Source organism: Lolium rigidum, chromosome 3, assembly GCF_022539505.1.
Source record: "Lolium rigidum isolate FL_2022 chromosome 3, APGP_CSIRO_Lrig_0.1, whole genome shotgun sequence".
Classification (NCBI taxonomy): domain Eukaryota; kingdom Viridiplantae; phylum Streptophyta; class Magnoliopsida; order Poales; family Poaceae; genus Lolium; species Lolium rigidum.
The window spans coordinates 202,335,680-202,348,637 of NC_061510.1; the positions used below are offsets into that span (position 1 = coordinate 202,335,680).

The 12,958-nt window shown below is 49.2% G+C and overlaps 1 protein-coding gene across 2 annotated transcripts; it reads right to left on the bottom strand.

The window, feature by feature from the left end:
* Positions 1 to 2,050: 2,050 nt before the first annotated feature.
* Positions 2,051 to 12,556, bottom strand: LOC124702902. 2 transcript variants are annotated; one of them, XM_047235085.1, is made up of 6 exons: positions 11,128 to 12,556; positions 10,722 to 10,762; positions 10,489 to 10,619; positions 10,303 to 10,399; positions 10,015 to 10,197; positions 2,051 to 2,275 (listed from the first exon to the last, which is right to left on the bottom strand). In XM_047235085.1, exons 1-6 carry the CDS (start codon positions 12,455 to 12,457, stop codon positions 2,270 to 2,272), a joined length of 1,788 nt encoding a protein of 595 aa, XP_047091041.1. In that variant the 5' UTR covers positions 12,458 to 12,556; the 3' UTR covers positions 2,051 to 2,269. The 2 variants fall into 2 exon arrangements, with proteins under 2 accessions (XP_047091041.1, XP_047091040.1); XM_047235084.1 differs by having other exon boundaries at positions 11,116 to 12,556.
* Positions 12,557 to 12,958: the final 402 nt, after the last annotated feature.

Below are 12,958 nucleotides of genomic sequence, written 5' to 3' on the forward strand. Positions count from 1 at the left end.
CTTGGCGACTAGGGCCTTGGCGTGCTGGATGAAGAGAGCGCATTCGCCGGTGTCAGGAAGATTAGCGAGGGCACCTTGTGCGGCGACAACGTTGTCTGCCGGCAACGAGTGTAGGGGAAACCCGTTGGTGTCGACTTCCACGGGGGGAATCGTCCGGCCCCCGGTGGTGGTGGTGGTGGTGGTGGAGGTGCGGCGTTTGCCGCTCGATCGGTGGCGGCCCGGCTCAACTCCGGGGCACCATTGTTCTGGATTCGGGCGACCGGGACCTCCCCGTCCGGATCGTCGAAGTTAAGAGGGGTGTTGGGGAAGCCCTGAGCACGCTCGATGCGCATGAGAGTGTGACGTTGGTGGTGGAGCGACAGGGCTCTTGCCGAGTCCTGCTCGACGCGGAATTTCTGCCGCTCGATGAGCTCCTTCTTCCTCTGCGCCTCCATGGCCGCCCGATGCGCTTCGATCTCGATCGCGGTTGCGGGGAGCGGCGTGGTGAAGGGGTCGTTGGGAAGCTCGTCATCGGCTACCATGTGGACGGCGGTGGGATACTGGTACCGCGGGGCCTCGACGAAGTCGGGCTCCGAGTCGCTGTCGAAGAGGGAGAGAATGGAGCTGTCCTCGTAGTCGCCCGGGTTGGAGACCGGGGTGATGGAGTCCCAACTGACGCCGCGATGATGGATCCGGCGACTGACGCCGCTGTCGCCGAATCGGCGTCGTCCTCCAGGGTCGACTCATCCTCGACGTATGCTTCGCCGGAGAGGGGGAGAGTGGCAGTGAGCAGCTGGTCTGGCGTGTACGGGTCGTGCAGCTGGCCGGGGCGGACCTCGGTGGGGTCGCTAACTCCGGCGAGCCCGACGAAGAGGTAGATCGTGCCGACCGGCACCATCCAAGCGTGGGTGAGAGACGACGGAGCCGGGTGGTAGGTGCTCGGCTGGATGTGGAAGTTGCTCGTGGCGATCATCCTGCCGGAGGCGACCGGCCGGCGGACAGGCGAGTAGGGCCTCGCCGCAGCTCAGAGGCTTGACGTCCCACGTCCCACGGTGGGCGCCACTGTCGTGGATATGACAACGGCAGGTGCTACAGGGTGCAACACTTCGTTGATGTGGGGGCAAGGTGACGTAGCCATCTACAGAACGAGGTGCAGAAGACGCAAGGTTTTACCCAGGTTTAGCCCCTCCGGAGAGTAAAAGGCCTACGTCCTGCTATATCTATTACTCAGTGGAGAATTTTACAATGGGGGCTCAGTCGGCGGAGCACCGAGACCTATGGAGGTGAGAAGTGATCTCGGATTGTCATGTAGAGTTTTGCTCGGGGATTTATATAGGCAACCCCGATCTAGGGTTACAAGCATGTCAGTTGCTGTAAACCCAGGATCTGTTATCCGTGCTCAAGTAACTAAGTCTTCTCGGCCTTCAGTCCAATCGTCACTCCAAAGGTTTAGGCCCAATCGCACCAGGATTTTTAAGCCCAGTCGCCATGATTTTCCTGGACCAGTGAGACTGATGGTCCCCTTGCATATCCCGTCCCCTTGCATATCCCATCAGCCAGCCATGTCAGGGTGCGGCTCCATCACCAGGCGCCAGTACACGGCCTTGATCTCGTCGCTCGCCGTCACCGGAAGCGCCGGTTCACCCCATGTTTGTTGCGACATGGAAGAACAAGGAAAGAAGAAGACAGAGACTGCTGTTGGATGAAAATTGATGGCAGATTAATGCCATCACTGTACCGGTACATACAGTAATAGCCCAACAGCAGACGACGCACGCCCGTCATTCGTTTATGCTGCTCATAGACCCTTCAAGCCTGGATGCGTTGCATGTGTTGAAGTTTTGCCCCTTAGTTATCTCAATAAACAACACATCAATTAGCGACAGATTGCTTAGAAGTGATAAACGATCTGCATGATGTGAAAGAAATAGGCAGCAATCGTTTCGACGGGAACAAACACCGAGGCTCATAATTTAATGAAATATGATTTTCTCTACCTTTTGGCAGAAAATGAATAATAAAATCATGCACTGACAGATGTTGTAAATCAGTATTTCGAGCCAATAGAGGGTGAAACAAAGTCACGCAAATATCTTCGAAAAAACTGTCAATACAAAGGATAGATCCAGGATTAAAAACGAATCCAGGGCTTCAAACCGCTCCTAATGGAGTAAGGCTGTTTGATACATAATAATAACATACGTGCTGGAAATCTCCCCAAACAAAGAGACCACGCCACTGCTTAACTCACAATATGTCACTCGGACGAGGCAATCAACCCATAACAGCATCATCCCTGCAAAATAAAACAGCAGTTGTCAAAAGTTGAACACTAAATCTTTCCAATATAGAAAGAGAACTAAAGCACAAGATTGGTGGTGAAAATTTACATACTAATATCTATACCTATTAATAAAAGTGAAAGCGTTTAGTCCAAGCATTTCCGTCGTACATCGAGCTTTTACTTCCTTTTGTTTAATACAAGTCATTTATACCATTCTACATATAAAAGCAAAAGCATTTCTCTTCAGTCCGTCAAGCGTTTCCACGTAAAACCAAGAGCTTCGTACATCTAGTAACCCTGTCGTGCACATCATGGACTTCACCTTGGCCTGGTGGAGTCGCAGGGTACAACGACTCATCATCATGGCATCACCTATAAACAATACGACCGTGCTGAATTCTGGCGAACGCCATGGTCGCCGTCACGGCGCACAGACATTGGCGACATGCCCCGTTGACTGCTGGCCTGCTACCTGCCCCACGCCGGACCAAGACCTGAGGCGGCAAACAACAGCTGAAAAGACCTGAGGTGCACGGCCAGGCCATCCAGCAACAGGGAGTGGGCGCCGCTATCTTGGCATGACAGCCACCACCAAATATGGTGACGAATCAAGCCCCTCCCTATCCTTTTCAATCGGCCCTGCGGCGGATCGAGGAGGCTGGTTCCACCACGGCTGCGCCGCTTTTCTCGAAGTCTCCCTTGCAGGCAAGGCAGCTGAGGTGAGGCGCATGACCTCCACTGTCGGCACCGACCCGACCAGGGGCGGCCGCCGTTACAGCCTCACAACAGCGCCACGCCTTCACGCATGCCTACCTATCGACCAAGAGCTCCAAGGAGAAGTCATTGATGTTGTCGAGATCGTTGTCTTCGTGGATCGGCATCACCTTCGCCTGCGATTTTGGCAAAGATAACTCGAGGCAGGATGGAAGACACTTGCTCTATAGAGGAGTTCTAAAGTTGTAAAGGATAGCGTCCAGGCACTAGCTGCATGAAGCGACTCGACTGAGTTCGATCGAGGGGTTCAAGGCTCAGGCTGATCAAAGTAATAGACCAGGTGCGGCGTCTGCTTGACTGTCGAATGCACAAAATCGGTATGCTTTGCGTACTAAGCTCTGCAAACACTGGCTCCTGAAACCTGAATCAGCCTTGTGATACACCAACCGTTACTGGCTCCTGGTGCCTACTCACCTCAGTAGCGGAGGACACATTATCCACAACGCTGGTATGCGTCCCAACACAATGTTGCTTTCCTTCTTACAACCCATGTATGTAATTTTTTTTTCTAGATATTGACAAAGTATGATCATTGTCCTTTTGAAGAGGCTAAATTCTTACCCTATGGATAATTATGTGCATTCTGATTAGTATCTGAGGAAAAATTGAACGGCTTTAGTGAGTTGATTGTGTCCACAAGTAGTCCTGATATTAGACTTGGTTTAACATGTCGCATGTCACATGACCTATTTATCAATAAATAGAGATGTTACTAGGATGTATATTCTACATTCATTACATGCGGTGATGGAAATAAAATTAGGAAACGATGTACTGCTTTAGTCCCTATTTCCTTATCTGAAATGCATTTTTTGATGTGAATGGGCAGGTTTGTTGACTTCATGGGCCTCATGGCAACTAAGAAGGCATGCGGTTACACACATAGGACTCGCCCTACCTCCACGAAACAAGTCCACAACATTTCAAGTAAAAAACAAGAGGGAGTATGAGGGACAATGTCTAGACTAGGTGAGGATGACCCTAATGTCCAGCTCGACAAGATTACTTCAGTTCTAATCATTCTTTCATTTCTGTGGATAAATGACAGGTGTGTTGTATGGTGGCCAAACTCATCGCCTCGGGAACAACCACAAGTTTGGACACGTTGTCATCAATTGGACAGCACAACCACCGTTGCTCATGGGTGGGGTGCATTTTTTAAATAGAAGACATGAAACTGGGCGGGGAGGGATGTCTTAAGCCGTGCTTATAAGGTTAGGGTGTGCAATGTATTTTCTCCCGTTACAATGCACTGGCATATTCCTAGTTATTCTAAATGGCTGAGCTGCCATTGTACTTTTACAAAAAAAAATCTAACATTTTGCCCCAACCAAGCACCATTAACTTCAGTCTCAATTATACCTAATTTTAGAGGTAGGCGCAACCAAACTAATCATCGGAACATGACACACAATGCCGCTAGTAGGACTGTAGGAGGGATGCAGGTGGGGTTGAACCTCCAGCGCGTGCCTCGATAAGCTGATATTAGGTTCCATGGTTCAGCTCATTAGGTCTTAGGGGCAACTGAAGCCACGGCCAGCTTGACCCAATGGTCAGACCACTCACCCACCCTCTCCTGAAGTGCAGCACTTGTCAAGGTGCCAACCTGGAAGTCCAAGTCTAAAGCCTATCTGGCATATCGCGGCACAGCAGGCACTTATGGGGAGCGTGCTACACTAATAAGACCAGTATACAACTGTTTAACTGTCCAACACATTTTAGTTAACTGTTGCAGAGTGTTGGACGGATACACGAATCATGCCTTGATATTACTTACTTCGTGTTTCATTCTGTAGTTAACTGTTCCAGAGTGTTGTATGGATACACAAATCTACTACAGTGGTATTGTTTGTCTCACGAGCTTCTCACTGATCTAACAATTTTAATTGCCACAGGATTTGATTTACAAATGTTTAATCTTTACTGTTAAATGGGAGTTGGTCGTTTGACACTCAACGCACTTTGATGGTCGTCATTAAAAACATCTTGTCCGTCCAATATACTCATTGTCAATCCCACCGTCGGTGCTAAACAAAATAGAGACATGATCCCGTCTTTCCAATTAACACTCAGGACGTGATTTCCTGGCTTTGCATATTAAGGAAGGTTATTTCCAAAAAAAATAGAAACAATCTGGACGGAAAGGAAGGCCATCTCCCAGAAAATCAGAATGTGATCCCTCTTTCTTTTTGCAAAACGAATGTGATCCCTCTCTTCTACCTCCTTGCAAATTGTATCACCGACGTGAAAGCTTTAGCTCCCTGCACATGCCTCCTACCTCTCTCTCTCTATCTCATCACAGGGGAATGGAGACATGCGCCTATGGCTGATAGTTCGGAGCGGTACCCCTCGGCTAGCGCCAGATGTGCAGCACAGGGGAACGTCTCTCCCTCATGTTTGCAGAACTTTTTGCCGACGATTTTGATACAATGCACCGCCGTCCACCTTCTCCCCACCCTCCACGGTGGCGGATACACTCTCGTACTGTATGCGCGCAGGACACGTCATACTCGGTTGCGAGGGACTGGAGGATCTGCTGGTGGCCGCCCGGGTCGAGGGAGCGGTAGAAACGGAGGCATGGAGCAAGTGGGCAGTGGTGGGCGGGGCACTGGGGTCGGGGATCGTGTGGTCACAGAGCATGGGGATAGGGTGCGAGGACAATCCCGGCACGGAGCCGAACGGCGAGAGACTTCGGGGTGTGGCTCGTGGTCATGCTATGCGATCGGGTGACACCGTCGCTGGCCATCGGCAAGGGGAGGAAGAGTAAGGAAGAGATGCATGGCCGGCGTGCATTGACGGCTGTTGCGAGCTTGGCGGTTTGGAGAGGATGATAGGTGGCGCCACCGCTAGCCCGCTGCCTCCACCCTGACGCCTGACCGGCACCGGCACCATGACGCTCAAGGTACACTTTCTTTGTTCATCAATCTTTCTAGGTATATTAACTTCCCCTATTGCATTGTTGCATTCCTCCACAATTGCAAATTTCCATGCAACTTGGCCATTTCCAGTTCCTTTTCAGACTCACGCAATTATGAAGTTTCTATTTTGTTACACGTTAAAAATATTTATGGTGTCAATCTCTCGTCTACTCCCGTCTAATATCAGGATTGTTCCTATGATTTTTCCTACTCCGGCGTGGCTCCCTCGCTGATTTACAACTTTATGGACCTCGAAGTGGCTCGCCAAAGACGAAACCGTCCACTTTGTGGCGCATTGGCCGGGGAGATGCCCCGAAGCCAACGCTGGACTCTGGATCTGCAGCCACCGCTCGACGACGTCGATGGGAACAAACAGTTCCGCCGGCCATCTTCCTCAAACCCAGCGTGAATCCCGCGTGAACGCCGGGAGCAGCTCCTGAACAACCTCACGACCTCCACAACAGCGTTGGAGCGCACGCCGTCGCGACGGTGGAGCCGGAGGACCAAAATCCGCCGCAAGGCCAGCGCCACCGCCGCACCAGCCCGGGTCGGAAGACTCAGGGCGCAGATCCATCGAAGAAGAAGACGGATCAATGACACCTTTATTCAACGACGTCGTCGCCGCCGCCAAGGACATGGCATCGCCGACGAACGCCTGAAAACCTAAGCTACATAGCATCATGAATTCAGGAAAGTGTAGTTTGTTTGTACAAACAGTATGTGCCCAATAAGGACGGGAAATCAATCAGAAACTATAATTGTACATTTTTAGCTTTTTTACGTTGTTCATTTCAAGTAGAATTACTTTGGCAGGGCCAAAATGAAAACTGGTTCAGAGTCATGATTTATACAGGTAAAACTGATTGGACTTTGTGTGACCAAACCACATTTTGATTTGTACTTATTGGACATTACTGTATAGATAAATTTGCATACTTAATGCGTTTGGTTTATATTGGAGTAAATGCATCAAGTTGACAGTGTGACAAACAATTTCATTCAAGACTGAAACAGAAAGTGCTTTGAAGTTCCATTTATAAAATAATTATAACTTGTTTTCAGTTTAAGGTTTCATTAAAAGTTCCTGCTATATCAAGGCAGTTGCTGATTCATGAGATATTGTGGATGGTGATCTGCACCAAGTCGTAAACGTTGTCGCTGGGAGACCAAATGCATGTGGAGAAACGAAGATTCAGTCAACGGGTATAGGTTATGTTCTGTCCGCCAGGAGTGTTAGCACAAAAACACAACCTGCACGGAGAAGAGATGCTCCAAAGAGACGATGCCAACAAAGTTTTTTCTCAAACGGTGGCCTTATAACATCCATAGAACACTTGCGGCACTGGGTACTCTGGACATTTTAAGACACGAATTATGTTGAATTAATAAAAAATAATCTTCAGTGTGCTATAGTTCTACTCCAGTGACGGAGGGAGTAATTGTGAGTGAGGAATTGGTAGGTGCTACCAAGTTAATTTAAGACCTGGCCAGATGTGTTCTCTTAAAATCTCTTTTCTCTTAACATCTCTTTAGTTTACAAAAGAATGTTGGAGACTTATTTAAATTTTTTTTTTTTGAACACAGAGCGCCCCGAAGGGCGTAGAAGCTTTCATTCAATCCACTCGGTGGGTGTACAATTTTTTACAAAGGACCCCATAAAATGAGAAAATTTTACATAGGCCCCTGGTATTTGCAGAAAAGACACCACTAAAAAGTATGCAAACGCAATCGGGTCCTTCTCTTTCCCCTCCGATGAGCTTGAGATCAGCGATGTCGCCGTCGGACTCCAAAGCGGGGACGACACCACTTGCTTCAAAGCCGGCGATGAACGCGACAGCAGACCTCATAAAGGGCCTCCGGTGGAGGTTGAAGTATAGCCGGACTTCACCGGCGTGGATGACGAACGGCAGAAATGCCGCCGATGTGTTGCTCAAGAAGATTGCTTCTGAAGAACTCTGGCGCCACCTCCTCTTCTCAACCACCTTGCACACCCTTGATTCCGTCGCCACCATGACGCTCGGAACCAGAGAGAATAACAGAGGAGATTGGGTCCAGGGAGCAGCACAGGCGTACCGAAACCGTGACAAAGAAATTGGCCTGCCATCAAAACCGACGAACCTGCCACGGACTCGGTGATGTAGGCGTAGATGATGGCAGCTACGGCATACCCAGAGGAGCTTATTGACGAAGCCGTCCTCAGGTCTTCTTCTCCCTTCGCCCTTCCACCATGGACAAGCTCGGAGAAGACGAAGATCTGGAGTTTGGTTGTTGCTCCAACACAACCAAACCAGACGACGGGGGAGATAGTAGATGGCCACTGCTCCAGGATGCCTCTCCATGGAATCAGCAACAGCGGCTCCTTCCTGTGTCCTCCCTTGACGCCCACCACCATGGTGGCTTGAAGGAGAGAGGAACAGGGGAAAACCACCCAGATCCAGAGAGAGGCCGACGAGCTTTATTGATGGGGCCGCTGCAGCACCGTCACCACCCGCCTCCGTCTCTGGCCACCAGAGCACCGCGAGCAGCAGCAGCGCCATAGCCGGCTGCAGGGAGCAGCTCGAGCTCCCCTGCCTCCACACCCCAAATGGCATACCGCCAAGATCCACAAGGGTAAAACAAGAAAACACAGAAAACCTAATCCTAGACCTATCCTATCTACTCCGGCGCGTCTCCGCAGCCAACTCCGGCCGGCTATTCCGGTGGAGCGGCCTTGGATCGGCCCGGTCAAACGAGAGAGGCGACCAGGAACTGTAGCAACGCGAGAGTTGGGAAGGGGGAGAATGAAGCGGTGGGGTGACTTATTTAAATTTAGATGTATCTATAAACTAAAAAGTGTCTAGATACATCTAAATTTACACGAATCTCCGCCTCCCTTTTATGAACAGAGGTAGTACTAAAAACTTTGGAGGTACCAACAAGATGAATCGCTGACAATGTGGTGGAGATGGAACACTCTGACAGGAAAAGCACTCCAACTCGTCTTTCAAAGAAAATTTTGCTATGTAAATATGTTTTTGTATAGACATGAATTTTAGTATGCATCGTGGTGTTTACATGTGGCGTGAAATAAAATGAAATCCGTAGCAATGCACGGGCACTCAACTAGTAGTCATTACTCAGCAGCCCCTTCCTGTACAAACTACATGGTGCAAACTATCACGATAACCGGGAGAAAGTGTGCAGCTAACTAGCAGGCCAGAGACCCTTATACCAGATAACCAAGAGTAATAGCTCACAGCTAGCAGCTCAGAAGTGTACAGCTAGCATGACTAAGAGCAGGTTTACCCTGTAGAAAGCCCTTTATACCCTATCAGAACAGAGTGGGTGAGACCCTTATACCAGATAACCAAGAGTAATAGCTCACAGCTAGCAGCTCAGAAGTGTACAGCTAGCATGACTAAGAGCAGGTTTACCCTGTAGAAAGCCCTTTATACCCTATCAGAACAGAGTGGGTGAGACCCTTATACCAGATAACCAAGAGTAATAGCTCACAGCTAGCAGCTCAGAAGTGTACAGCTAGCATGACTAAGAGCAGGTTTACCCTGTAGAAAGCCCTTTATACCCTATCAGAACAGAGTGGGTTGATGTTTGGACCTGACAGTATCCAATGGGCCTAGTGGTACAGAAGTAAGGGCCGAACTGAACAACCCATTTGGATCCCTAGCAACTAGCAGTGGTATTCCTCAAAACAAAACAAAACAAAACAAAAAAACTAGCAGTGGTATATTGATCTCTGTTTAGTTACCATCGGTACTACCTCCATTTCAATGAACAGCACGCGTATTCCAAGCCCAAGTTTGACTAAAAAAATTGAGCAACAAAATCTTGATTATATTGTACGTAATTAGTTTCGTTGGATTCGTATCGAAAAACTCTTTCCAATGGTGCTAATTTTGTCCTGGTAATGTTTATATATTTGAGTAATTTTTTATCAAACAAAAAACACAAAAAAAAACGGGAGCGCCTTATTCATTGAAATGGAGGGAGCAACAGATTTTGTTCTGAAAAGGTTTCAGTTTAAATAGCTGCAAGTAAACTACAGAATTGCTAGTGCTTTACCTGAAGAGCACCATTGGTGCTACGAAATGGCAGTGGCAGCAGCTTCAGCTGTTGCAGGTGGTAGCCATGCCTTTCTAATCTGCTTCTGTTTTGATACAGGGAAGCGCCTTCTACTGTAGGATTGCAACCGTAAACACCAGAAAACTGTGGATACTGGTGGCAGCTCTGTTTGTCCCGGGTTTGCTGGGTTAACGTGAAACACGTTAATCTTATTGCATCAAGTGTGCAGAAACAGAAACATTGTCAGTACATATTCTGACAGCATCATATTGTGTACAGCTCGCTTACCAGTTCGTTTGGATTGATACATTTCCAAGAAACACGAACGTGATTCCTACCTATCAGAAATCCATTAAATTCACATATGGCATTCGCAGCAGAACACCTGAAAGCGCAGCAAAAACAATGAACGCTGATATCTCAAACATAGTAACACCAATAAATAAATCATGGAGAGCTTGGAAATTCTACAACCTGTGAATAAATTTCACGGATGCACATTGTTGGTGTACAAACATCTGCACATGGCCAAGTTCTCCAGATCGAGTGAAGACACACCGCAGCTGATCCTCGGTAATACAGGGATCTAGCCGGTCTACAAGGATCTAGGACAGCAATGAAAGTGCAAATCAGGTGACAGCAGCGACTCTTTCTATACAATCTAACAAAAGGGATCTAGCCGATCTACAACATGTTGTGTAACTTACTGTGTTCTCTGAATCATCTTCTTCTTTGATCTGCAAACCAGCTGCATGGATAAACATATAGACATCCATAAATTCAGGGCTAGTTAGAAACAATGATGTGGCAATTTAACGTCAACCTAATGTGCATAGCATAGGGGAAAAAAATTGTGTATAATGCAACAAGCTCTGCCCTTTTGAGCACAAACTAGAAAAGAAATTGAGAGGAAATTTTGTCTCTACTCCAACAGTTCCCCTAGACTAAACTGCCTATATTTTTGCGCATTAGGATGACATGTAGACCCCCACCCTTATTCCCCGATTCCCCCCCACCCCCCACCTCTCTCTCTCTCTCTCTCTCTCTCTCTCTCTCTCTCTCTCTCTCTCTCCTCACACACCAGAGAAGAAAAGTAAGTACCTTCACGATTACCTGCAGTCATGTCCAGATGTTTGGAGAATGAACAGGGACGGTATGTGGTATTGAACGAGAAGATTCTTTTGGCAGAAAACAAGGCCAGATCTTCCAAAGTCTTCCTTGTCATGTTGATTGCAATCAACCATGCCTTATCATCGTTGATCTTCATCTTACACATGAGATAAACAACAACATCATCACCACACATGCTCAGGGTAGGGGCAGCTGTCATGAGGTTTTCCAGTGGAGGCAATAAGTGAGAAAGCCTTGTGTTGTTGTTGATGGAAATGTCATGAATTTTGGCTTCGCAGTCCTTGATCCAAGCCTTCTGGGAAGTCTTCCTGACCCATGCAACAGCTCTCCAGCTGACGGTATTGTCTGTGTTGTCCTCCATGGCGCACATGTTGTCATTATCCATGTCTGAATCAAACTGCATATCTGGTATATGATCAGGGAGGCCACACATCCTTCCATTTTTAGGCATGCTGTTTTCCCATGTTTCCAACTCAACAAATTTGATAAGACCATTGATGTAGGTGACATCCCGATACAACCATGGACAATTTTCAATATCCATGTTACCACCCAATGGCTTGGGTAAAGGAATGAAACGCAGCACAGGGTTGGGGTTGCCATCGAGCACGTTACAGAGCAGAATACCACGCCAGAGATCAACCCAGCCCAGTGAGCCTTCTGCCATAAGCTGGATAACCTTGTCTGTTTTGTGCTCGCTAATATTTGCCCTGCCCACCGATTGATGTTCCAATAGCACAGACTTGGTGTTCCATCTCCAGTTCTTGGACGAGAAGATGTGGAGATCATATCGGCCTGGGAACATCTCTCCCGGACGGACAACAGCGATAACAAAGCCCTCCCCGTCGACTGTGGGCAAGAGACCCATCTCCAGGGGATTGAACACACGCGGGGATGGGTTCGGGAGCCGTATGAGCGAGGGGGCGGCGCTCTTCGACGATCTGGCCGTGTAGACGAAGTAGTCGCGGAGCACTTTGTACCTGGCGGATTTAGTGGACAACCAGAAGAGGCATAGGACGGCTACGTTCTTGTCGGAGCAGATAATACGAGGCTCCTCGGCGAAATCAGAAACCTCCTTGCAGTGCACGGAGAAGTGGGAAAATACGGGAGGGTCGGCAATCCAGAAGGTCACCTCGACGGGTACGCCGTTGCTCGCCAAGGCTGTGGCAGTGGTGCCGTTCCTGCGGTCGGAGATGTACGCCTTTGTGTCGAGGAGGACCCAGTCCGGCCTGGGGGTGGTGGCGTCAGGGTCAGGTAGGGCGGGAGGGTGGAAGGAGTAGGGGGAGATGTTGAAGAATTTCGGGGCGGCCATGGGGAACCTGGTGCCGGCGGCGAGATCTGGGGAACCCTAATTACAGGCGAACTCGTGGACAGGGGTAGACGGTGGTTGCTGGATGTTCTGCTCCTGCTGGAAGTCCTCACGGATTATTTATTATAACACGGCGTCCTCGGGCTGCCAGTAATTTTTGGGCCGGTTTCGGCGTTTTTCTCGGACCGGATCAAAACACCTGAAACGTCTGGGCTGTTTGGTAGGCTGTTTTTGGCCCGTTTACACCTGCCGAAACCCGTCGAAACTCGAGTGGAACTAAAACGCCCCCCTCCCCCGCGTTTTCTATCGGCGGCTGGCGACGAGGGAGGAAGACGACGCCGGCGCTGCAGCTCCAAGACGACGCTGCTGCTGACGCTCAAAGACGAGGCCGCCGCCAACGCTCCCTCTAACGGCGTCCCGCCCCAAGTGCAAGGTCGACGCTCCCTCTGACGGCGCCGCTGATGCTCCTGCCACCGCCGATCAGGATCTCCTCTCGCCGCCCCT